This window comes from Python bivittatus, unplaced genomic scaffold, assembly GCF_059951505.1.
Source record: "Python bivittatus isolate LINGU-HERP-01145 unplaced genomic scaffold, Pbiv_v1 ctg000020_np1212, whole genome shotgun sequence".
NCBI classification, from domain to species: Eukaryota; Metazoa; Chordata; class Lepidosauria; order Squamata; family Pythonidae; genus Python; species Python bivittatus.
Window position 1 is genome coordinate 95,087,640 of NW_028277030.1, and position 27,397 is coordinate 95,115,036.

General features: G+C 38.0%; 1 protein-coding gene across 4 annotated transcripts; it reads right to left on the reverse strand.

Moving 5' to 3' along the window:
- Window positions 1–3,431: 3,431 nt before the first annotated feature.
- Window positions 3,432–27,304, reverse strand: LOC112542470 (uncharacterized). Of its 4 annotated transcripts, none has more exons than XR_015796751.1 (4): window positions 27,199–27,304; window positions 17,116–17,185; window positions 6,929–7,118; window positions 3,432–3,580 (listed from the first exon to the last, which is right to left on the reverse strand). XR_015796751.1 is itself a non-coding variant. In XM_088144514.1 (4 exons), exons 1-4 carry the CDS (start codon window positions 27,203–27,205, stop codon window positions 11,380–11,382), a joined length of 348 nt encoding a protein of 115 aa, XP_088000640.1. In that variant the 5' UTR covers window positions 27,206–27,304; the 3' UTR covers window positions 9,569–11,379. The 4 variants fall into 4 exon arrangements, 1 of the variants encoding a protein (XP_088000640.1); XR_015796745.1 differs by lacking the exons at window positions 3,432–3,580; window positions 6,929–7,118 and adding exons at window positions 9,569–11,589; window positions 14,462–14,614; XR_015796750.1 differs by lacking the exons at window positions 3,432–3,580; window positions 6,929–7,118; window positions 27,199–27,304 and adding exons at window positions 9,569–11,589; window positions 14,462–14,614; window positions 18,077–18,173.
- Window positions 27,305–27,397: the final 93 nt, after the last annotated feature.

The window sequence follows — 27,397 nt, forward strand, 5'->3', positions numbered from 1 at the left end:
AACCAATTCAGTATTTACAATTATACTGTGCTGTTTTAGCATTTTCCTAGACATGAAGTTTTCACCTCGTTGTTGGGCTTTTATCAAATCCTTGTCATCAGACAAAATGCCAAGGATTTAGGCTGACACTCAATAAAATTCAGCAGAGTTTGAACGTGAGTCAAGATGGCTGAGTTAGCCAGATGGATAGTGACGTAAGATTTAGGCATTTGCACAGATTGGTAGTTCTTTGCGAGCAACACCCTTTATCTAATCAACAAATGAAAGACAAAACTCCCTTTAATTGAATGAGTTGAAGAAACACCTATATAAATAGGGTCTGAAAACTCCTAGACATTATTCTCATTCCTAGCAGTGAATTGCAGAACAAAATAGATTCTTGAACTGAAGACTTATGACATACTTGAAAATTATTCTGATAGTATCCAAAATAACTGTATTCCAATCAGCACAGCAATCTGGGAAATTAGATCAATCCAATCAAAAATGAGACAAAACAAAATTATTCCACCTGCATTCCCAGAATTACTCTATGCTGAAAAGCTGTTTGAGACCAGAGGTTTTTCTTTTGGGACCGATGGACACAGTTGGAAAAAGATCGTGGAACTTTGTTTTGTACATGATAACTGCAGTGAGATTATTGTATGCAGAAAGATGGAAAGATTCAGTACTACCCACAATGGAGGAATGGTTGGTGAAGATGATGGAACTTGCTGAGATGGCTAAATGGACTTCTTTGATCAAAGAAAAGACAGTATCTGTGTTTATTGCTGATTAGAAACCCCTTATGGACTTTTTGCATAAAACAGAAAAAAATGAACTTACGATTTAAGGTTTTGATGATCAGACAAGATAAATTATAGAAAGAAGAGAGTTATGCTGAAACCATACAGTAAGAGGTAAATTTATAATTGTACTTATAACTGCTGTAAAGAAGATTGGAAGCTACTTCTTTGTATCTTTTTTCTTTATTTTCTATTTTTATTTTTCTTTCTTTCTTGCAGTTTTAGCTTTCTCTTTGATTTCCTTCTTTTTCTTTTCCTTTTCCTTTTCTTACTTTATATCAGTTTGTATTAGTTTTTAATCTTCTTTTTAAACAATCTTTAATAAAAATTGTATAAAAAAAGAAAAAAACCGTTGTACAGTAGCTTGCCCTGCCAATGTTGGTGGGGTTGTCGTTTTCTCCTTGGTAGTTCCTTGATTAGGGCATGGTTTTCTGCTTGACTGTTTGCTTGGAGTTAACCCTGCTTATCTGGGTGTTGGCTGTTGGAGAGGATGTGTCTTTTTGTTTCCCTCTTAGCTTTTTTATTGTCTCCTTTGAATGGTGTGTAACTATGGTTTATTTCTATTGATGGCTGATTTGTCTGAATGCCAAGCTTCCAGGAATTCCCTAGCACTTTTGGATTTAATTTGGTCTAGGATGCTGACAGTTTCCCAGGTGAAACTATGGTTGGGTCTGTCCATGTGTTGTGAGATTAAGGAGTTTTCATTGTGTCTTCTGACTGCTAGTTGGTGTTCATGGATGTGCTCTCCTAGTCTTCTGCCTGTCTGTCCTACCTAGTGGCTGTTACAGTCCTTACACTGTATGTTGTAGATGACTCCTGTTTTTTCTTCTTGGGCTACTGGGTCCTTTGGTTTACTTAAGACGTTTTGCAGGGCTTTAGTTGGTTTTTTTGTTATGATAATGCTGTGTGGTTGTAATAGTCCATTGTTTCTGAGATGTTTTTGATATATGGTAGTGTTATTCTTTTCATAGCTTGTGTTGGTTGTGCTGTAGTGGGTTGAGTGGTCAGGCACTTTTTGATAAAGTTGCATGGGTAATCATTTTGTTGGAAGATGTTGTATAGGCAGTCTGTTTCCTTTTTCTGGTGTTCTGGGTTGCTGCAGTGTGGATGTATATAAACTAATTATATAAGCTACTGTATATAGACAGGGAGCAAACTCCACACTCACTTGCACTGATGATGTTACCTAGTTGGGTAATGAAACATCTGCAAGCAAACCACCAAGCTCAGAGAGCATCAAGGACTCCACAGATCAACCCTGAGCCACATATATTCTCTTCTGCTTTTCTTTGTCTGTTGACATAATCTCTGAATTTAACTAAACAGCCACAATTTGTCTTTAGCCATTTATACAATCCTTGCATCCTTTAGAATGAATACAAAACAATACCCTAAACACCAGTGCAATCAGATAATACTTCTTAAAGCTTTGACCAGTTAATTTGATACAGCATTCATACATACTCATACCCTATCAATCACTGGAAAGCTTGACAAATCAGCCTTGTGGGCCTATGAATGAATTTCTCCTCCCATATGCTTTAATATCCACATGAGAAAAGGAAAACCAGTCTGCATTTAGAGTCAGGTTCTCTAGATGGCTGGGGATCTTTCATTGGAAAGTAGATTTTAGGAAATCCATTTCTTTTTTCAAATAATTTCATTGTGCTATATGTTATTCCAAACACTTTGACTAGGAAAATCCTTTGCTTTGAACACAAGAATGCACTTCAGCAGTGTTATCGCTTTGGGGGAAGAGATAAATTGGATACGCTGAAACTTTTTTGACCTGATAGCGTACAAGAATCTGTCAGCTAGTAAAATGCAAACTTTCAAGCTTCACTACCATCTTCTCCTGGAAGAAAATGACTCTCAAGAAATATGGAACATTCATGTACTGTACATCATTCTGAGAATGCTAAAGAGGAAAATAAAATAAAATAAAAAAGTGAAGCTTATCTCAATCTATTTTTGAAATGAAGGTAGAAACCTGTGGTTCTATGCCCACACATGGTCTTCAGTATAATTCTATGTGTCTCTCACTTGGCATCATTTCAGATCTCCAGCAAGAATGATTATGAGTCTTCTCCTGACACCCAGTTGAGGGGGGCAGGGGGAAGGAAGAAGGAAAAGACATACTGTATTCAGGATATCATTATAGGTTTGGGGGAGCTGCTGAGGAGAATGACACAGAAATGCCATTCTTCTACTAACACTTTTTCGCCTGGGCATCTCCAAGTCCCTTTAATCATGCCAAAAAGAACTGTGAAAGAAAGCCACTTTTAAAAGCCAAACTGGTCAAATCTGAAGAGGGAAGACATTACTTTTTAGTTCTTGAATTTCAAAGTCAAGTCTAACCATAGATCTTCCACCCAATCAATTTAATCATCCACAAGTCCACAGTAAATGCATACAACTAATTAGAACCGGCTGTTGAATAGTCTTGATTGACGAACACAGGATGAATAAAAATTGCTCTTCTGCTTGATTGGGGTTGAGAGAGGAGAACACAAATGATTAGTAATATGGGTTTTTTTTGGGTTTTTTGGGTTTTTTTTTGAAATCAACTAATTAGATATTTGCATGATAAAGTGAAATGGCACTGGAGTTTTGCCAGCTTTATGGTTCTTTATTGCATTTTTACAAAAACTGTGAAATCCTAACAGAACACATTTATTCAAGCAATTTGAAGAAGCTTCAAAGGATATTTGCTGATACTCTGGCCAATTTTTTCCACTTAAATATGTCTGGTTAGCCTTGCACTTCTATGACAGTCAATTTGGAGTTTTAGAGAGCTGAAGGAAACAAGAGAGAAGATTGAAAATTACATACCAGTGTATTTTTCTAAACAGATAATCTCAACTCCCAAATTTGGGTAGTTTGAGACATTATTATCCCGATTATTATTCTGCCCAGATATGATTTATATATCCCCTTTTTAAATGACTCTCTGTGGTGCATATTAATGGCTCATAAGCAAAACCAATGGAGATATTTTTGATGATTAAACTATATAACCTTTTTTAAAATATTAATTAATATGGGAAAAATAAATAAATAAATGTCTTCTTTAGAACTAATGAAAAAATATGGAAATACTTATGCATCAGCTTCTGATCTAGATCATATTTTTTGCATCAACTTCTTATCTAGATCTCCTTCCTTCCTTCCTTCCTTCCTTCCTTCCTTCCTTCCTTCCTTCCTTCCTTCCTTCCTTCCTTCCTTCCTTCCTTCCTTCCTTCCTTCCTTCCTTCCTTCCTTCCTTCCTTCCTGGTGCCAATGTGAATCTGTATGAAGGAGGCTCAACGGTTATGATTGTTTTTGAGAAGTTTGAGATGGTGGAGGGAAGTTGGAGTGAATCTTGGTTAGAGTGTTTGGCAGCCAGAGACTTTGTGGGGTGTTGTCCAGGGTGGTGGGAAGAAAGACGCTGTGTGAGTGGAGCTTCACTTTGTCTGGATCGGATGGCAGCAAGGCAGGAGGACCGCAGGCCAGGATATAGTACCAAGACAGCATTGGTAGTACTTGTGGATGACCTTTGAGGGTTCAAGATGGGGGTGGTGTGCCCATCCTGGCTTTTCTGGATCTCTTAATGGCTTTTGATATCATTGACCATGGTATCTTGCTGGACCGGCTCTGGGGACTGGGAATGGGAGACACGTTTTGCAGTGGTTCTCCTCCTTTCTCCATGACTGGTACTAGTCAGTGCTGATGGGGGAGGAGAGGTCTAGCCTTAGGCCCCTACTATGTAGGTTGCCTCAGGGATTGAGTCTCTCTCCCCTCCTATTTAATATCCATATGAAGCTGCTGGGAGAGGTGATCCACCAGCACAGATTTCAGTATCAGTATGCTGATGATACCCAGTCTCTACCCTGTGCTGGGCAAGTGACGCTGCTCAGGTCCTGGCTCAGTGCCTGGGGGCTGTAAGGGGCTGGATGGGGAGAAATGCTGCAACTCTACCCTAGCAAAACAGAGTGGTTGTGAGTTTTTGTATCCCCGGGGTTAGGAGAGTTGACATCTCTGACTCTGGATGGGATAACACTCCCCTGGACAGATGTGTTCTGCAATTTGGGGGTCCCCTTGGACTCGCAGCTCCTGCTGGGAGAGCAGGTGGCAGCTGTGGTCATTGGGGCCTTTGCACAAATCTGTCTTGTGCACCAATTGCTTTAGTCACCTCCCATTTGGATTATTGCAATGTGCTTTACATGGGGCTGCCCTTGAAGACCATCTGGAAGCTGGAACTGATCCAGAATGCAGCAGCATGCAGAGTTTTGTGTGTCTTGCAGCTCACCTGAATGACACCACTGCTGTGTGAGCTGCACTGGCTTCCAGTTGCTTTCCAGCTGCAATTCAAGGTGCTGGTTATCAGCTTTAAAGCCCTATGTGGCACAGGACCAGGTTACATGTGGGACTGCCCCTCCTTGAGGGTCTCTGCATGTCCAACTAGGTTAGATAGGGTGGATGCACTCCAGGTCTGCTCCCTTAAAATGTTGCCATCTGACAGGACCTTAGAGGTATGCCTTCTCAGTGGCTGGCCCAGTCCTTTGGAAAGCCTCCCACTGTAGATCAGAGGGACCCCTATCCTTTTAGCCTTCCAGAGACCTGTGAAGACCTGGGTCTTCTCCCAGGCATTGGGCTAGGATGGGGGTTGAGCTATGAGGATGACTGGTCTCACACCTCACGGGAAGGTACTTTTGTTTTTCAATATGTTTTCTATGGATTGTTGTGAGCTGCCTAGAGTTATATTATGAGATAGGGGGCCATATAAGTCCTGTGAATAAAGTAAAGTAAAGTAAAGTAAAGTAAAGTAAAGTAAAGTAAAGTAAAGTAAAGTAAAGTAAAGTAAAGTAAAGTAAAGTAAAGTAAAGTAAAGTAAAGTAAAGTAAAGTAAAGTAAACATAAAATAAATAAAATATTGCCTGTGGCAATCCAATATCTTGGGAAAAGCCTTCAATATACATATTTATGCAATTCATACCTATTATTTCTTCTTTTTCTTGTCAGAATCACCAGGAATAAATAAGCTGAAAAAATGTGATGCCATGGAGGTTTTGTCTCTGTACCTGGGGGCTATTGGGATCTGGATAGGGCACAACAAGCTTCAGTTCAACCCTAGCAAGACTCAGTGGCTCTGGGTGTTTGGACCTCCTGGTTCTATGGACTCCCCATCTTTGGTTCTGGATTGGGTTGCAGTGCCTCAGGCAGAACTGGTGCCAAGCTGGGGTCCTTCTGGACACACAGCTCCTGCTCGAGGGGCAGGTGGCAGCCACGGCTAGGATGCCTTTGCACAGCTATGGGTTGTGCATCAGTTGCACCTGTGTCTGGACTGGGAGGTCCTGCTCACAGTCACTCATACCCTAGTGACCTCCCAATTGGATTACTGCAATGCACTCTACATGGGGCTGCCCTTGAAGAGCATTTGGAAAAGTTCTGATGCAGAATGTGGCAGTGCAAACAGTTAAGGGAGCCTGTTATTCAGTGTATGTGACCCCTCTGCTCCATGAACTGCATGCTTCTGGGTGCAATTCAAGGCACTGAGTAGTCACCTTTAAAGCACTTCATGGCTTGGGACCAGGTTACTTATGGGACCATCTCTCCCCAGTTGTTTCTATTCATCCCATCCATTCTGACAGGAGGGGCAGGCTCTAGGTCCCATCTACTAGGGACTGTCACTTGGGGGAGGGCAAGAGGAGAACCTTTTCTGCCATGGTGCCTGTCCACTAGAATATCATCCCCTCAGAGATCAGATCGGCCCCATGCCTGCCAGCCACCCACAAGGACTTGAAGATGTGGTTCTGTGCTCAAGCCGAGGGCCGGAGGGTGTGATGGAACCCGTTTCCTGGTTGGGTTGACTTTATGATATTTCTGTATTATTTTTTTTCCCTCAGCTGCTATGTGTTTTGTGCTTTTTAATGTGTTTTTATTATTTTTAATATTGTTAGCCACCCAGAGTCATGTATTTGAGATGGGCAGCCATATAAATCTAACAAACAAACAAACAAACAAATAAATAAAGCAGATATTTTGCTCATTTCTTGAGTTATGCAGTACCCTAATGATTAATATTCAGAATCAGTCTGTCACTGTGATTCCGTTGCCAAACAAAATATTTCAGCAAAAAATGGAAGGTGACAACCTTTCCTTACCCGTTTTTCCACTAAAATTTGTTACTGATGAATGTCTTTGATTTGTCAGATATGCATGTTACATCCAAAATGAAGGCTAAGTTGATTCTCAGGAAGTCAGTGTCAAAGGTTTGAAGAAAGCAGGTGTGCTATCAGCAAAACAGTTCATTTTCCCTTGAAGAAATATCACTGCCTTTTGGCTTAATTAATTCTGAAAAAAAAGGAGGGGCTGTGACAAAATCTGTTCTTTAGTTTAAAAGTTCTCCCATCAAAGATGCCCATTTTCTGCATAATTCTAAGAAAGCTTCTGAATTTCTTTTGAATTCCTCCCAATGCATGGATTTCCATTGCTCTAAAACCTCCTAGGACTTCTTCACATCCTAAACTAAAAAGGCTCCATAGAAAAAGCTGTCTAGATATTTTCTCAGTCCTTTAATGGAAGTCCCTGAAGAATAAAAAATTGGAGAGGCTGCACCTTGCTAGAGAACATTTAGTATCTGATTCACACAATATCCAGAGTTCTTTGGATAGATTATTATTTAAAGTTATTTAAAGCACTATTAATAGCAATAAAAAAGATGGGGAGAATTATGAACTATATAAATACATACTAATAGGCTTAGTTGATAATGAAGCTCAAGCTCAGATACTTTGGTCACCTAAGTAAAGAGAAGACTCTTTGGAAAAAACCCTGATGCTGGGAAAGACTGAAGGCAAAAGGAGAAGGGGACGGCAGAGGATGAGATGGTTAGATAGCATCACTGAAGCAATGAGCATGAAACTGAGCAAACCCAGGGAGGCAGTGAAGGACAGGAAGGTCTGGCGCGATATGGTTCATGGGGTCACGAAGAGTCGGACATGACTTAACAACTGAACAACAACAATAGGATTAGGCCAGTGTTTCTCAACCTTGGCAACTTTAAGATGTGTGGACTTCAACTCCCAGTATTCCCCAGCCAGGAATTCTGGGAGTTGAAGTCCACATACCTTAAAGTTGCCAAGGTTGAGAAACACTGGATTAGACAGTGAAAAACAGAGTAGTTGTGTACACACCCCTTTCCTATTAACCAAAGAAAGTGTAAGAATCCTGCATCTCGCAGTTCTTCATTTCCTAATTTTTTTCTCCTTTGCAAAATAATAATAATAATAATAATAATAATAAAAAAAAGTTTTCCATCAGTTTGGATAAAAGCATTTAGAAACAGGTGGAGGAAATATTCAGCCAGCATATCTGCAAATAAGTATTCACATTATGCAAATTAGCTATTATGTGATTGATCATTTTCATCTCTTTATGCAAAATAAATAATAAATAAATAAATAAAAACAAAAATGCTATTATGTGATTTGTGCCAGCACAGTCAATTTGTTTGAAAGGTCTGGAAACATGCCAAGACTTCTTCCAGCCAAAGCTGCTTGAACATTTTTCCTGCCAAAACCCATTTCTGCCCTCCCAGGTGCACGTACCATTGTGTTGGGCAACTACTCTAATTGTGCCTTCTGTCTCCCACATATTTCCATGCCTGCAGTAGCTACTGCTGTTATTATGGGGTCAAAGTGGCCATCAACATCTTGTCCAACCCTCTTACCCAAAATGAAAAGGAAATGGATCTCTAACAGTAGAAACAAAGTTGGACATATTACATTGCACTGAAGCTGGGGAAGGATCCTCAGACCTAGGATGAGCTTTTAATCTGGTCAAACCTACTGTGAGTAACATAAGAAAGAATGTTAATAAAATTAGTAATGGCGTGATAGATCTACTGCTTTGTCTGCCATGGTAATTACACACATTCAAAGTCCAGCTGTAGAAAAGACTGAAAAAATCTTCCCTCTTGACGTTCTGGAAGTCCCTCAAGATTTGGTTATGTCAGCAGGCCTGGAGCTCCCAGGGTACCAGTGACATGTTCAGATGGCCCCACTACTGAGCTGGATATACTCATTCTCTCTTTGCTGGGGGTTTATATATTTTGTTTTTAATAATCTTTAATCTTTAATACTGATTTTTATATTTTTATAATGATTGTTTTATATATGTGTTGTTTTTATCTGATTGTTGTACACCACCTAGAGTCAATTTTCGTGAGATGGATGGCCATATAAATTATATATATATATATATATATATATATATATATATATATTGCTTTCACTGTACATAGACAAGGAAGGAAACATGTTTAAATAATGTAGTGCTTAAGAATAAGGTTCTAAAAATGGATTAACACATTTGTCAATGCATTTGGGTTACAAAATTTGACACCATACCTTGCAGCCCCCTTTTTCCCCACTGGTTCATTATCACTGCAAGAGTTTGGGAGAATATAACTTTAGCATAAGGTGAGGGAACCCTATATTTATTTACTTGCATGAGGAGTCAAACAGATGCCCTGAAAACTCATGGTTATGTTTCCAAAAGGAAAGATCTGCCACCCCAGTGCCACCTCACACAACATACTAAACATTGTTTAACCCACTTGCCTAGGTTTCCAAACTAACCTAGCATGTTGTACAAACCTGACCTATTTATACCTATTCTCCTTCACACCCATAGGCTTTGTGAGGAGAATTACTCAACACCTAGAGAGGCAGGTTAAACAAAACAACATACAAGGATGCAATGGGATCTCAATTTACTCAGAAATACCAAAGTCAATTAAATCTGCTTCTAAGCAGATACATTTAGGATAGTGCTATAAATATCTTTGAGGAAGTTCAGGAAGTAAGGATCTGTAAAAGAAGAAAATGATGAGTGTAGGATCTACATTAAATACACACCCATACATACAAACAAGGGTGAAAGATATAGTCTTGCCTTGTATTGGCTTAACACATTTTTTATTGATTATGAGCCATCAAGTTGTTTTTGACTCCTAGCAATCACATCGATTTTCTCCATGAGTCTTTTCCAAAAGTCTTCAAAAGCATCAATGCTCTTCCTACCCTGCTTCTTCAAAGTGCAACTTTTGCTTCCATAGAGTATCACAGGGAGTACCATGGCTTACATGATTCTGATCTTTGTAGGTATGGACAAATCATGGCATTTGAATATCTTTTCCAAGTTCTTCATGACTGCCTTATCAAGTGCTAGTCTGCAGCATATTTCTTAACTGTTTGTTTTTCTTAGTGTTGATGTTTGATCCTAAAAGGCAGAAGCTATCTACCACTTTGATATCTTCATTGCCATTCTACAGCTGGTTGTTCTACCTGTTGGCATTAATTTGATCTTCTTTATATTTAATCTTAGTCCCATTCTGTTTTTACTGTGCTACTTGACTTTTATTACTAGAGCTTGCAGATCCTTTGCATTTTCGGCTATCCGGGTAGTGTCATCAGCATAGTGCCAGTTACTGATGTTTCTTCCTTCAATTTTAAAACCACACTCATTTTCTGGAAACCCAGCTTCCCTTAATATATATTCAGCATATACTGTAGGTTGAATTAATAAGGGGAGAGTATACAGCCTTGTCTCACTCCTTTGCCAACCTGGAGTCAGTCTGTTTCACCACGTTCTGTCCATACTGTGATTTCCTGACCTGTATATAAGTTTCTCATGAGGACAATGAGATGTTCTGGGATTCCCATTTTTTCTGAGCACATTCCACAGCCTGATGTGATCAACACAATCAAAGGCCTTTCTATAATCAATGAAGCACATAGTGACTTATTTTTGGTATTTTTTTGCTTTCTCGATTATCCAGCATGCATCAGCAATAACGTCTCATATTCCTTGGCCTTTTCTAAAGCCAGCCTTAATATCTGGCATCTCTTTTTCCATGTAGGATTTTAATCTGCATTGGATGATTCTAAGCATTATTTTGCTAGCGTGTGAAATTAAGGATATTGCATGCTAGTTCGCATACTGTTAAGTCTCCTTTTTTTGGTATTGGAATGTAGATTGACCTCTTCCAATATGTTGGCCACTGTGTTGTCCTCCAGATTTGCTGGCATAGCTTGGCTAGAACTTTGACTGATTCTTCAATATTTCAATGGTTATTCCATCAGTTCCTGTAGCCTTCTGACTTGGTAATGACTGGAGTGCTGATCTAACTTCATCTTCTAGTACTAGAGGTTCTTGTAAATAGGGAATATCTTCTAAGGTATATTGGATGTTGACATCTCTATTGTACAGTATTTCAGTATACTCCTTACATCTTAATTTGATTACCTTTGAATTAGTTACTATCTTTCCATTGGAGTCCTTTAGCATACCATTTTGGGGTTGGAATTTCCTTCTGAGTTCAGAGATCTTTTGAAAGACTTTCCTTGTTTTTCCATGTCTGTTTCCATCTTCAATGTCTGTAGAGATGTTGTTTTAATACTACTTCTTGTCTCTTCTAATAACTCTCTGAAACTCTTTGTTAAATTCTTTTCTGAGATTTTTGTCTTCCTTGGCTTTGGCTTCTCTTATCTTCTTGACAATTTCCATGGTTTGTCTGATATCCAGTTTGCTTTCTTCTGTTTCTTCATTTTTAGCAGTCTCTTTTCACATTAACAACTTCTTTAAGTTTATTCCACAATTCCTCTGTTATCTCAGTGAGATTCAGGACTTCAAAGCAATTCCTGATGTTCTCCTTGAAAATGGTGGGTATATGTTCAAGATCATATAATGGAAACTGACTGGCTTTCTTCTTCTTCTTTAACTTAACTTGGAACTTGCACATGAGGAGTTCATGATCTGTCTAGAGAACAAGGAAAGAAAATTTTTTGATCAATAATAGTCTAATTTTTTTTCTTCAAAGGAAGAACATTGATAACTTCATGCAAACATTCCAGAATGGATTACATTGTGTTACTGATAGATTAAATGACTAATTGACTTCTACACCTTTTGGCCAAAGCAGCTGAAGTATTTTATAATCTTAAAATAATAAATCAGACTCCTGTTTGTTCACAAATTTACAATCTGATTTACAAGTAGTTTAATAGAACAGACTCCTCTCAGGTTTACTGAAGGAACTTTCAAGAGTTAATGTCTGAAGCAACTTTTCTTTTGCCTATTTGCAAGCACACTAATCTGAAGTAGACTTCCTGGAACTGGGTCATGGCTGCTCCAGCAGCTCTCTCAGTGGAATAGCAACTCTAGCTGAATCATCACTGAACTGGGGCTAAAAGGAGTCAATTCTTAATCTAGGTGTGTTTATAAAAGGAGGAAAAAAGAAGTGGGAAGTCTGCTACTACTCTCAGTATTATAACTCTATTCCCTTAAGTCTCTGAAAATTCTTTCCAGTTCCCTGCTCCATCCAAGTAATAAGTTAAAATGATCTCTCTATGTAATATCTGAAATTATGTTAAACTATATAAAGGTATTTTCTTTTACCTCTGAAACTACTCTGAATGCAGGTGCTTGTTACTGCCAGATATACCAGTGTGTTCAACTCTGCAAACACCTAGGACAATTGATGATCTCTTTGAAAGCTAATGACATAAACTGCCTTGCCTATGGTCTTTCACCTCTCCTTTGCAAGCTCACTTCATTGCAGGTGTAATTCTAAGCAGAGATTAGAAATCAAAAATTCAATTTCCCTCCCCATTCAATACTTCCAAGAATTCTCAAGCATCAGAAAGAGCATAATTTCATATGTATTTTATTGGATATATTAGGGTTTTACCCTCATCCATAAGATAGCGATGGCACAAGAGAGCAGTAGCTAGCCATTGACAGCTAAGTGTTTTTCAGCTGGCCAAACTACTTTGCTTTTCATGTCATGTCCATGTTCAGCTTGCAGCAATGCCAAGGTTTTTGCTCAAGACGACATTGTTTTTCTGTTTTTGGGGTGGAGTTTCTTCACATCAATTATGGGAGCTAAAGATGAGTCAGAATTCTATTCTGCTTCTTGGCAATGAGCCTCTGGCAGGAACTCTGAAAAAGTTTTTTTGTGAGAAGGGAATCCATATAAGCATTTTAACTGAAGAGTAAAACAGTAAATAAATTGCTCAGAAAGAATCCAGTTCCTTTGAGAGAAATAAAAGGTTACTTTGTATGGTAAGCCACTCAGAGAACTGTAGGGAATAAAAAGAGAAATAATATGTGGTTCATTTGAAGCTTTGTCCATAACATGACCCCAACTTTGTTTGATTGTTGATAAGATTTATAAACCACTTCACTCCAAAGGCTTTAAGTGGCATACAAAATCAAATACTGTATATAACATAATGTAATTAAAATGATAAACCTGTAGTAAAATATTCCATTCTGATCAATGATTTTAAAACAAGCACATGAAATTGGCATCCATTTTTGTACACAACAATATTATTATTATCCTCTGAATGACACATCCCATTCAAAGTTAAAAATCTAAAAGGGTAGCATTAGGATGCGGTACCACTATTATGACAGAATGGTACAGCTAAGCACTGTCAGCCCTTCTGTCATGTGGTCTCCCAGGCATACCAGCTATACTTGGAGATGGTGAGCTCGGCCTGGAAAAATGGAGGGCAAAACAGATGAGCACATTCACACACAAAGGAACTTTCTCATGTGAGGGGGGAGAAAGGACGTGAACATGGCCTGATGACCTGGCAGGAAGTAAGTTAGAGCTTTGGAAAGGAAGATGAAGATGGATAAGCAAGCCAAAATGGATTTAGACAGTGTTGACTATTGCTGATTTTCTGGTTCTGCAGTGGATCAAGACCACTGAAGAGCTCCAGGGTGAATGGAAGATCACTAAAGATGGGGAGTATCAGACTTCAAGGGATCATGCCTATATGACCAGAGGGAGGTGAATCAGAAGAAAGAAGAGCAACTTGCTGTCAACCACAAGAGACACTACACATGTTTAAATTATATATTGCCTCATTAGAAGAAACATTACATGGTAGGCAGGGAACTAGTACCTGGGAATGATAAAACAAGCAATACATTAATTTACTGCTTTTTATTGCATATCAGACTCTTTAATGGCCAAAGCAGTACAGGGGAGGGGGAACCGAAGAACGGTTTGTTTCTCTGTACTAACTAAATGCTGCATAATTAATCTTACCAAGACTTTTCTATTTGTGCTATGAATAAGGCAGAAAAAAGAGTTCACAATAATATTTTTGCATGCTGGTTGATCCTGAGATCCCATTCCACCAAAGCCTTATGACAACTATCATCCAGTAAAACACTTCAGAAAGAAAGAATGTATCTTATCACAACTAACAGATGATTTTCTATATTTACTAGATGCAATTTCCTACGTATTGGTAAAAACCCGTTGGCTGCTGCAGCTGTAGGAATGCAGTATCCTTAATTCCTGGGATACATCTGATAGCAATACTAATAGAAATGTGGTGATGGTAGTTCATTTACAGTTTGCAAACTCTGCTGGGCTTGCTTCTATATTTGTGATGGCAGGGTTAGTAAATACAGTGGTACCTTGGTTCACAAACTTAATTCGTTCCACGGTTCTGGTTGCGAACCGAATTGGTCACCAACCGAATCAAATTTCCCCATAAGGTTCAATGTAAATAAGGTTAATCCGTTCTGAATCATATGTATTTTTTTTTAACCACAAAAATATGAAACAAAGTACAGTACAGTACAGAATGAAGAGAGAGAACACTAACCTTGATTGAGGCGACACCAAAAAGCTTCACAGCAAGTGTCTGTCTGTGACCGCGATCTTGCCTAGAGGAAGCCACAACCACGTGTCAGAGCAGGGAAGATGACCGTGGGTCGTGTTTGTCACCCGATGCGGAGTTCGTGAACAGATTCGTGAACTGAATTGTTCGTGAACAGAAGCATTCATGAACCGAGGTATTACTGTAATGTTAATTTCATTTATACCACCTTAAAATCTATGTATCAGCAGTAAATATTGACACAGTGGGAGAAAAATGTCTGATATTGGTAGATATGAGCCATTTTGAGTTGGGGAGTTCATTTATACATAAGTCTAGCCTAGCAGTGTCACAAGAAAGGAAAATCTAAAGAATAATTAATAAATAATAGCCTGTTGTGTCCGGAGGAGCACATCAGAGCAAAGCTTCTAACAGTGGACGTTGGAGATTCAAGACATGTCTGGATGATAAATTATTGTTTGGTTCCATACTTTCAGAGAAGCTTACATGGGGTCCAGCTCACAGACTTGTGTAAGTGATGAATTGACCACTCAGTATAAATAAGCTAAACAGATCCTCTTAAGAATGTTAAACTTACAAGAACAAAGGATCTCAAAGTTTCCAAAAGGAATGCAGTTTGCTCTGAAAGGACCCGTTCTACTGAATGATTAACAGTCAGCTCTGCTAGTAACAAAATTGACATCTATCTATCTATCTATCTATCTATCTATCTATCTATCTATCTATCTATCTATCTATCTCACATATACAGAAATGGCATTACAACTTTTTGCAAAATTTCAAATCCAGCAATTGGCATTTTTAAGCCCTCCTACACATTTTGGACAACTCATTTTGTTATAGTGTTCAAGTGATATCAACAGTGTTGGCCTGCCATCTTATATATTAGGTGGCCAGCCAGATCAGTTACAGCTCCCAGCACACTACTAGTCATGCTAGCTGGAATTGCTATGAACTGTAATTCAGCAACATGTGGAGAGCCACAAATCCCCTACCCCCACTGTGCAATTTTTCATGAAGGTAAGGCCCATAGAATACAGTGGATGGGATCTAATGCTGTAGGACTTGTTAGCTGATGCTAATTACTAGTTACTTACTAATTGTTCCATTGCTTCCCTCTACCACTCTGATCAGAGTGCCTTTAATGTGGGTGTGTGGAAAGATGAAGATTTATGGTGTGTGAATTATTTTTCTTTCCCATTTTTTAGATCTGAACTTCATCTCATTTCCATCCCATTCATCCTATTTTGATATCAGTCTGAGATTCTTTTTAAAACTTGTACTTGCTTTCTGACAAGTAAATGTCCCTAAACTCTGTGTATATTACTGGCTCTTTGGTATCTTTTTATAGTATACATTTTTCCCTACATGCATATTGTGTTCACCTAATCTATACAGTTTTGTTTTATTCAACATGAGCACTGTATAGCTAAATTGAGAAACGTGAATTTGAAGGTTGACGTTTCCATCTGCACATTGATTTGAAAGTACAAAATTAGTTATGTTTGCAGACACAAAAAGGGAACTGATCAGTGAGCAAGCAACTAAGATTAATCTGCTAAGCACAAGAGAAAAGGAGCACTGAACTCTGTCAGGCATGGAGACAGAAGAGAAGAGAAGTGAACGACCTGAAAAAAGAAAAAGCTCTCTGCTCAGGAAGAAGAAAGAGAGAAAGAAAAGAAAAGAAAAGAAAAGCAAGATTTGGGCAACTCTTGGTTTGTTGAGCTTTTCCAATTATATCACCCTAGATATGACATAGCAAACCAGCAATAAAACCAAAGACTGCAGCTACGGTTAATCAAAAACACTGACAGCTCAGTAGCCAGAGTGAGATAGCCATTTCAGGACTTTGTTTCAGAAGTAACTCTGTTTCACAGTAGAAGAGGTTTTTCTAAAATAAATAATAAATAAATCGATAAATAAATACATAAATGTAGGTGTGATACTCTTACTGTGATACTCTTCATTTTCAACTCACTAGAGACTTTTTAAAAAACAATGTATAAAAAGACTCCAGATCATGGGCTACTGAAGTAATCCTCATGCTGTGTTCATGAAGATTTGAGTGAGTCCTAACTTAACCTCTCAGAAATAGTTTTGTGACATGGTGACTTCCTTATCTTCCACTTCCATGGGGTCCTTTCAACAGTAAACCTTGAAGTATACATTTCTGTGACAGACCCTTCCTTTGGCTTAGCAATTATAATTTTGTGTTCCATGCCAGATACTTAACATTTACCTTCCTACCAGTAAGTCCCAAATCATGTTCAAAATGCTCTTGGGAGGGTGGTGGGGTTCTATTCATTTAATAAATCTTCCATTATGGATTTCCCTCTTGAGAAAGTAGTATTATAATAGTAGAATTACTACTACTGCTAATTAATAATAACAATAACAATAGTAATTAACATTTGCTAAGCTACCTGACTAGTATTTCTGGCAAAAAAGGTAAAATCCATGCACTGGGGTTTGCAGATTCTAAATATGTTTTTCTGCCAAACGAGGTAAAAGAAAGAGTCTTTTTCTCTCACAATTGCAGCTGGAAGGACAAGGTGTTTCTTTTTCTTCATTGCAACAGGCATTTCACATGCACATCAAATACATTCTGTGAAACTTTCCCCCTCCCTTTTGTGTTGTACCTTTGTAAGCCTGGGGGCAAGGACCATCTTGTTTTTATTGATCTGGAAGCAATTCTGCAAGGCTTTCCTGCTGAAGAGCAGAGTACAAGTGCATTACATAATTAGATAAATAATAAAAGATCAAAGGCCCTCTTTGTATTTTGAGAAAAATCCATGATGTACCTCGCTTTAAAAAATACAGACCAACTTCAAAGAAAGCAATAGTAAATTCTCAGTGAGTCATGTCTTCTGTTCTACAGTATTACTGGATTTCACTGTATGTTCTCATTCTCCTTCAAAAACTCTACAGTCTGTAATACAGATGGGAATTATGAATGGGGAACCTCAGGGCATTATCTCTCTAAAAGGGCTTTGAAGGCGACTATGTTGCAAATATACTTAAAAGAATAATATGAATCATTAGAGCAGGAGGTTTTCTCTCAACAGGATTAAAAGGCTGTTAGTTATCATTTTTGCTCAATTGCTCTCATAATTATCCTATTTGGGTGGTAAAGCTCAATTAGGGGGAAAAGGAAGTACGATATCTTCCCAGGAGAATTTTATGAGGACTGAAAATGTTTGCATAATCATATATATGATGATAGAGATTTACATATAAAATGCATGGGGCCATGGTTCTGTAATGTAACCTTTTGATTTCATTTATTATTTTATGCGTTTTTCTTAAAATAATTATCACTGCTTTGCTTTGCAGTTATTATTCTTGACCTAATGTGTTGAACTTGTGCTAGATATTAATAGGAAAGGTGTGATAAAAGAGTAGGCTAGATGGAGAGAGCTAAGAATAAGACATTAACTGCAGAACAAATAAGGGTGGCTGTTATTAGAAGACTATGTTAATGGTTGTGACTGAGATGATGAGGCTTCAAAAAACTCCTGGAATTTTCAGTAGCTGAATTCTAAAATTTAAAGGACAGCTGATTCCTAGAAAAATATAACCTGCAGATCAACACATGATTACCTCATGGATTAAGACAGAAAACTAATCAAGAAGACAGCTGTCAGCTGCATAATCTGTGTACCGTGTGCATTAGCAGAGACATCAGCGCTGGAAGCAATGTGTTCTAGAAGATTCAAGAAAGGTGAGAAAGAAGATGTATAAATATTTCACCTGAGAAGCAACTGGCAAAGATGCTCCCATTACAAGACATCATCAGTGTTTCTGTTCCTGCTGCTTCTCTCAGTCATCAGCCCTGTCACCAACTGGCTACATTTTCTCTTCCCTCATCTACAGGACTAGTCACTCTCTATAGTTGAGAAGTTGTATATAATACAAAGAGATAAATTAGGAGCAACTGTAATTTATTTTCTGTTATTCATTTCCAGCAATAACACTTACATCCCTATATTTTAACCTAAATCAGCTCTTCAACAATGTCATTTGGCATAGCACTCAATAAAGTAACGATTCAGTAATGGCTCATTTTAATCCTTGTCTCAGACTCCTATGGCAATATATCAAAAATCTTACTGTGAGTTGGCAGCCTAAATTTAGACTCTCCTTCTAGATAAGCTTCCTGTTTTAAGCAAGTGATTCTGCAAATACACAATTAAATTGTTGGCAGTAAGTCATGCAACAGAGAGGCCAGCTTTTTGAGCCATTCTATATTGCCAACTCTTTCTCTTGGAGGACTAACTGGCAGGCTTTGGAAACTGCTTCTTATTTGATCAGATTTTGGTGTGTTTGCTGGTCACCTGACTGGGATAAGGATAAGGCAATTTCAAACAACCCCAGAGCTACTTTGGGTTGAAACTAACCCTCTCCTGCCCCACTTGGGTTTTTGTGTGCTATATGAACAGAGCCAGTCAGTGGCACTGAAGCAGCCTATTTGTCTAAAAAAAGAATGGAAATTAGATTAAACTGGTATGAATGGGAGCCCCACTGATTCCATTCTCAGTTCTTACATTTGTTCCATTTCAGATTGGGGGTAAGTTTCCTTTCTATGATTATGGCAATTACGTGTTCAAGTCTGTGGTGATTTGTAGCAACTGCTATTTTATGTACCCAAATGCACTATGTTATTCCATGGGGATAGGAAGAATAGTAACTGTCTCAAAAATGAAAAACAGAGTCAACAGGTAGCTGAATGTGTTGGTTTTTGAGTGGGCTATTCCTATAATTATCCAGGGCATTTTTGCTCCAAGAGGTCTTCCACTCACCACCAACCTGTTGGATTCCAGATGTTTTAGGATTACAGCTCATAGAATGCTCACCAGCATCCTCTGGTGACTGGAAAAGGAATTCCAGAAGTTGTAATCCCAACGTACAGAGGGGGCACCAGAATGGGAAATGCTACTCTAACTAGAGTTACCAGATCTGGACTTTAAGAATCCAGAGTTTCTTGTATCACTTTGCTACAATCGACCGGTCATCTGGATTTTTACAGCCCAGATCTGGTAGCTCTTTGTGTCTTCATACTTATTTAAAGTATCTTTCCAAATTACTCCCAGAAGACTCTGTGGTTTGGCCTTTGTAGTTTGTCAAGTAATTATTTGATAATTGGACGTTTTCTCAAATGATTCATGAATATAGCAATTCCACTCCAAGATTTTTTTTAACAAACCATACAAAATGGTCTTTAATAATAGAGCATAGACTAATTTTAAATACTGTACATTACTATCTGCAGTTCAAACTCAAACTTTAAGTTTACCTTAAATATATTTTCTGATGCACTTGGTCTACAGACTCAGCTGTAGAAAGTGGGAAAAAGGTCTTCCAAGATGATTAGCTATTGTCAATGTTGTTCAACAAATATTAGACAATTTCAGGATTCAACCCTATTTTTTTTTCTGAGCAGTGAAAAAGATCCAAAATGTGAAAGAAATGCAAATGCAGAACCAAAAGCATAAACACCACACACACTTGTATAGTTTCACTTTATACAGAACGTTTTGGAAAATGAGCTTTATAACTGATGTACAACAATGCAAACCCAAACTGTCCAAAAGCAAGAACAGAGAAATCTGTTAACTTTCACTTTTTTTCCATATGCCCTTTTTTCATTTGCAAATTTCTACCATTTATAAAGAAATCTGTGAATTTTAGGAACTTCTTAAAAAAGAAAACACTACATCAAATAATATTATTCTAAATTTTCACTGGCTAAATTCATTAAGGCTAGCTATTCCCATATAAAGAGAACTATGTTATGTAGTTCTACAAGCTTGCCATGGATCTGGTAAAAATAAGGAACTTTCCAGGGGGGAGTGGGAAAGTAAAAAGACTTGAAAAAAGTGATTTAATACCACCACCATGGCTGAAAAACCATAGGAATTCAAACAGGGAGAGTGCCTTCTCTGCCCTATTCCTAAATAGAATCAGAACTCAGTCAACTGGTATCATAGGAAAGATTTTCAAAGGAGGACCCAAAAAGAAGGTCTCTTCTGGAGTAAATACTTTTTTGTACACCTTCCTCACGTGTTGGAGCTCTGCAAGGACCTCTCTCTGATGGCTTGCAATTGAGTTTTGCTGAGGTAGTAAGATTTTCAGTCTACCAGCCCTCATTATGTGCTCTGTGTCGCTGGAACAGGTATCTCTTCAACTGAGTCTCATAGCATCCTTACTGACTGATATTCTTGGAGTTTTTGAATTGTGGACGTTCTCTGGATCAGCCTACTGAATTAGAATACTCATGATACTTGTCTTCTTGACATCTTCCAGCTCCTTTGTCTCTATATGCTGGTTCATTAAGTTGTTACTTAAGATGGGATAAGTCATTTATGAGCTGAGGGATCTACTTGGATGTGGGGATTTATTGACTTTGTATGTATGTATTTATGTATGTATGATGTCCTTCCTTTCCTCTAGGAGCTCAGGACAGCATATCTAATATATCTTTTCTCATTTTTCCCATGAAACCAACTGTATGATATTGATGAAGTTGAAAGGGATTGGCCCAAAGTCAACCATTGAGCATCCATAGTTGAGGGCTTTGAACTTGAGTGCCATAATTCCTAGTCCACCTTAACTACAACATCTCTGCCCTAATGCAGATGCAGAACTGTATATTATTATGAGGGATCTAGATCATGTGGAGGGAGAGAAGCATACACATGCATAATAGGTCTGTCCAGCACTTTGGATTTAGAAGGAAAAAGGTACTTCATAAAATTCAAAATGAACTTGATAAGTTAGAAAAAGAAGCTGAAAATAACAGAATGAAATATAATAAGAACAGTGAGATAAAGGTTAGGGATAACATGCATGAAAAAGATAATGGAATTGTAGTTGCTGAGTATTTATTACCACATTTATCTGCCACTTAATTCCAAAAAAAGGTACCCTTTTTTGGGAATGATGAGTCAGCAGCCCAATGATGCATTAGTCAGGCTGCACTTGTGTGTGTGTGTCAACAAAAGTCAAGATGGCAGTCATGCCTACATGATCAAAGCCTCACCCCTTTTGTACATGTATTAATGCCTCACATATGAATCAGAAGTGAGGCTTCAATCGCACAATTGTAACTGCCATCTTGACTTTTTTGAACTCCCCCATAGATGCCCTGATCAGCAGTTTAATGTGATTACTAAAAAGACAACATGACTTTAGACTGCATAATTTTTAAGGCATGGAAAGTAATGTTTCTAGTATATTCTGCATTGGACAAACCACACCTTGAATACTATTACCACAGTTCTATGGATTATACTTTTAGAATATTCAGAAACACCAGAACAGAACCAGGGAAAGGCAAGTATTAACAAGGTCTTCAAATTAAAGAACAGACTGAGAATGAGGACGTTTAGCTCTGAGAAGGGAACCCTGTTCACTTCCTGTGAGCATCATGGCAAGCTGATGTCCTGCTCATTAGCAGGACAGCATTTGTGAGGGAAATCCTGGGTGGATGCTGGATCTGGACTGGCAAAATTTCTCCGGAAGAAGGAGAGAGAGTTGAGATTACCCATCTGACTCCGGACAGCCACTCCTCATGAGTAGACCACAGAAATTGCTGATTTGCAGTTGGTTTATGAGCAGAGTAGCTGGGAGTTAGGATTTCATCAAGCTCACACTCACAAAGCAGCCTTTCATGGACATTAAGCTCAACTGAGGCTTATTTCTTAATCACCTTTTTGGATGATGATGATGATGATGATGATGATGATGATGATGATGATGATGATACTGGAGAGAGTAAGACTCTTTGGACTGGCAAGGTTTTATTCTATTCATTGGGTGAATTTTCTCCTCCTTAGAGGACGAGGGTGTAAATTTGATGTTAAAAGCTTTGAAAATCTATTTTTTGGACTGTGTTGCAAAGGGGTGCTTAGTATATGGATTTTGGAAAGTTAGTAATGGATTAAGGGGCCAGAGAGATTTGAATTAATTAGAATATTTTTCTTGTGAGAAAATAGCAATTGCTTATGATTGTTTTGGCTTTTTCATGATAAGGAGACCTTGAAGGTTGGACACTAGACGGAGCTAGACGATAAAGAATATGCAGCAGAAATCTATATTGCAAATTTTTAAATATCTTTTTACCAAGCTTCTTGATAAAATGGATCAATTGCTTGATAAAATGGACAGAGCATATTGTAATGAAGTTATAGAACAAGAGCAAGCTGCAAAGGATGTCTATGAAATTACTCTGAAGGGAGACTTGTATGTAACACAAATGGATCTGATGGATGACTTATTCCCTAAAGGAGATATACAGATATCAAACCAGGAAACTGATTTGGATAATTTTTTCTTACTGGTATGCAAAAGAGCTCTGTTAAGGTTTTGAAAGACTTTATTACAAGTGACAAGCAAAAGGATAAACTTTACTTATTGGCTATACAAAAGAAATTTGTTAAAGTTTTGAAAGATCTTTGCCTTGAGTCACAGACGACCAGCAAACTACCTCTGGGACACTCTTTGAAGGGATTAAAGAATATTTTTAAAAACTCAGGGAAGGAATACAAGATTGATTTGTTTGATTAGGGCTAAAAGATGAAAATAGTTATATCTGGTTGCCCTTGCTGGGATGAAGGAGGAAGCCACTTCTTTTCTCTTTCCTCTTTTCTTTCTTTTTTTGTTTCTACCCCCTTTTTTTTCTTTTGTATTTTTCTGTTTGTGTTTTTTGTACTTTGTACTGGCCTTTATTCTTTTCATTTATAATTCTTAGTAAAAACATTTGGGGGGGGGAAAAAAAAGAAGGGAACCCTGTTCAAGTATCTGAAGGAGAGAAGAAAGTCATGACCAGCCTTTTTGTCATCACAGAGTGTAGGATGCTGAATAATCCCATGAAGATGCAGAAAGACAGATTCAGAAGGAATGTTAGGAATAATTTCCTAACAATAAGAGCAGTTGGACAATGGTAGTAAGTACACAGAGAAAATCTCCCATTCACTGGATCTATTGAGCGGAGGCTAAACCATTGGGAATGCTTTAGTGAGGATCCTTTCATTTTCAGTCACTTTCCCTCCCAGTTCTCTGCCATGGTTCTACTTCGCTCTGCAGATTCCTTTTCTAGTTGACTGATGGATAAGTCAGCCTTTAACTCTTTGTCAAACTGTTTCTGTTTTACTTGTGACTGTATTTGTTGCAAGACTGTTTCTCTTTTCCTCCAGGTAGCTGAGAACTGCCTCTACTTGCTTGCTTTCTCTCTCGACATTCCTCTTCACTGTTGTCATCTCCTCCTTGGGCTTGGGTTTTCTTTCTTACCTTCAATGAAACAGGAGTCTCCAGACAGGTACATACATGACATCTCCAGCAAAAACTCCTACCTCCTCGTATTGTTTCAGTGGGAGCTCTTTTTATCAGCTAGCCAGCTGGCAGGATGATGAAGAAAGAATTGAGATCCCTGTTGCTTCCAGAATGATTGTGAATCTACTTGACAAGACTTGCACCTTCCAGAAGCTCTGTTTCAAATAAAACTAGCAGTGTCAGGTTAAAAGGAATGACAGTGCTGTTTTTCCTAATCTCCACTTTTTGGGGGGATGATAATTAAGGAACAAGGTATCTAGTAGGAAAGCATGCAGCTGACAACTGCTTCAAGTACAGAAGCTTTTGTGTGGGGTTCACTTTTGGCTATACAGTATTTATTTCTTAGAGATATGGGGTAGCTAAAAATCCATCCAAGAAAAGTCATGAGACTAAATGCATAAAAGAGCAGATCATTGTAACTGGTCCTTTCACCCTACGGAGGTTATGGAAGGTGATGAGCCTCACTGAGACCAGGGACTGATCCACCCATGGTGAAACATAAATCTAACATCTGTCAATATCAACTAATTGCAGGTGAAGACTTGATCTAGCAAACGGCTACTTCTGTGAGTTGAGCCTTATCCTAGACAAGCCCATGACAGCTCCCATCCCCCAAGTGTCAGCACTCTTCCTCTAACAATACACCATTTCTAATCCAGTCATCTCATTGTCCATCAGCCGTCCTCAGTTGTTACCCTCTCAAATCGAGTCTAAAAAGAACATGACACTTGGATGTCATTTTAAAAAATAGACAAGGCATGCATACAAGCTGCTCCACTTTTCAATGTCAAGTTCCAAAGTCTTTGAGGTTCTGCTCTATATGTTAACAGAGACTCCAGCATGGACCCGTCTCTGTCACGTTCAATTAATTAGTGTTCAGCACTCCATTGAAGATGCCTTGGTGCAGTTTAATGATACAAAGTGTCTCATTAATTTAGCCCATTTTTTTTTTAATAAAAAAGGTTTATTGTGGTGTTCTGCAAATAGAGTACAGCATTCCAATTCTGTATTTTGCAGAATGAAAAAGAAAACAATCTCTGTGTTTACTGGAGCAGTGATCAAAACAGGAACATTAGATGCCATATCTAGTTTTGAATAAAAGCCCCAGTGCCCAATTTCCTTAAACATCAAAATGCTCATCCAGAAGATATAGTCTCAAGGAGAATACTGATTATGGTTCATGAGGGAGCACAATCCCCAAGATAATGTGTCAAAATATGAAGGACTCAAAGTGCAATCTGATTCATATTTGAAATGGAAATATGCTATTCGGCATGTAGATGGTGGACTGATTGTACCTTTTAATACATTTTGCTGTGATGGGTTTATTATCCTCTTTCCCACTGCTAGCTAATGCCTGCCAGTGATAATCAGCCTATCAGAAGGATAGGACGAAACCACTTGATTTTTGTTTTTATTCGTGCAATAGTGGAAACATTTGCCATAAAAGTGCTGTTGCTTCTGGAGGAAATGGTAATGTGGGGATTTCAGAAAGATTACATGCTATGAAAATGCATTGAGATTTTAGGGGTTTGCAGATAAGATTCAGTTTGATCTTTGATTTATTCCATCTAATTCAGTGTTTTGACTAGATTCTGAAAATTGAGTTAATTTGAAGCATTGATTCAGGTCAATTCAATTTTCCTAACTGATTTTGAAACAAATGGCTTTGCCCTTCTAAATTGTTGAATCAATTCAAAGGCATTCAGCTTTCCAATTCAATTCAGAAAGTTGATTCCATTTAAAGATTTGATTGCATTAGCATCAGTTCTCTGAAAGAATGGTGCAGAAAAGCCCTCCAAGTTTTTCCACATGATTTAAGACTACCGTCAGTGCAAATATGTGGGAAAGAGGGTTGGGACAGGAGAATTACATCATAATGAAGGAGCATGTATTTTACATGCAGAGAGTTCCAGGTTTAGTCCTCCAGAGGTCATAACAGGTGTTAGGAAAGATCAGGGCTTGAGTGTCAGGAACAGTGTTGCTTGTTAGATAAATGATATACTAAGAGCAAGCATGGTATGGTGGTTAAGGCATTGGACTAAGACCAGGGAGAACCAGGTTCAAGCCTTGCATCAGCCATGAAAACTAACTAAGTTACTATCTCTTAGTCAAACCTAACTCACAGGATTATTGTTGTGAGGCTAATGCTGGAGAAGGTAAGATTATATATATTTCTTGAGGTGCTCCAGATGTTTTGGGATTGCACCTAAGGCACCTATAACTATTGGTACTACCTTTGCTTTCTTTTGCCATAGTTGTTCTACTTCTATCTGCAGGTCTTTATATTTTGTGATTTTCTCCAGTTCTTTCTCTTCTATTCTGCTGTTTCCAGGTATTGCAATGTCTATTATTGTTATTATTATTATTTTTATTATTATTATTTTATTATTATTATTATTAATATACCCAAACGTTTTAAAATCTACATATAAAATAAACATAAAATATACAATACAGAAACATATACAGAAACGTAAACATGCAAATACAAAACTAAACATCTAACTTAAAAAACACATAGTCCACCTCCCTTCACTTTTCTCATGGATTCATTAACCATTTCTTATTTGTTTATACCACTGTAATCACTGTTTAAATTTTCCATTATCTCCCCTTATTTAATCTAAAAAACTCTTTATCATCAAGCTATTTTTCTCTACTTCTATAAATATAATCCATAAACAGATTCAACCCTTTGTAGATTTCTCTCATTAGACATGTCAGTTTTGCCATCTCCACCAAGTCCATAACTTTAAATATCCAAACTTCAACATTTGGAGCTTCTTTATTTTTCCATTTCTGTACCCATTCATCTTTATATTCTAAAGATCAGCCACAGCTTCAACCATATCTATGTCAGGTTAGGTGGAAAACTCCCCAAGTGCATTCTATTCTGCTGTTTCCAGGTATTGCAATGTCTATTATTATTATTATTATTATTATTATTATTATTATTATTATTAATAATAATAATAATAATATTAATATTAATAATAATCTTAATTATTATTAAGTTAGAATCTGGATTCTAACGTGTCTAAGTCAGAACATGTTAACCACTCTTTCTGTGGGGGTTTGTCATGTCTGGCAATCTAAAACTAACCAAGGAATGATAACAACAGAGTTGTACAACTCTCCTCCACCTTCAGAACACCAGATTCACAGCAATAGAATACCAAGTCCATCCATTACTGCATGTCTAGGTCAGCATCTGTGGGGTCTGCAGGAGATGGTCAAACCAGGTGAGATGGCAGACGTGGCATCATGATCCATGCTCTATCCATTTTGTACATGTTTCATCAAATGCACATTCAAAATAGGTGAAGCTTGGATTACCCATCTTGCCTATTTTGACCAACCACTCCCACAGATGCTGCTGGTTAACTTACCAACCATTTCTGACTAAGCAGCTCCAGTGTGACTAGGAAATCCAATGAAATGCTCAAGATCACCCTGATTAGCTTAGGAAGAAAGACCGTTAGGCAGCAAAATAAATGCTAGGGCTGTGCATTCCCATATGACTTCCCAAAAACCTTTGGACCTTGTGCGAGCATGAATGCACTAAGCAATTCATTAACATAGCCTAAC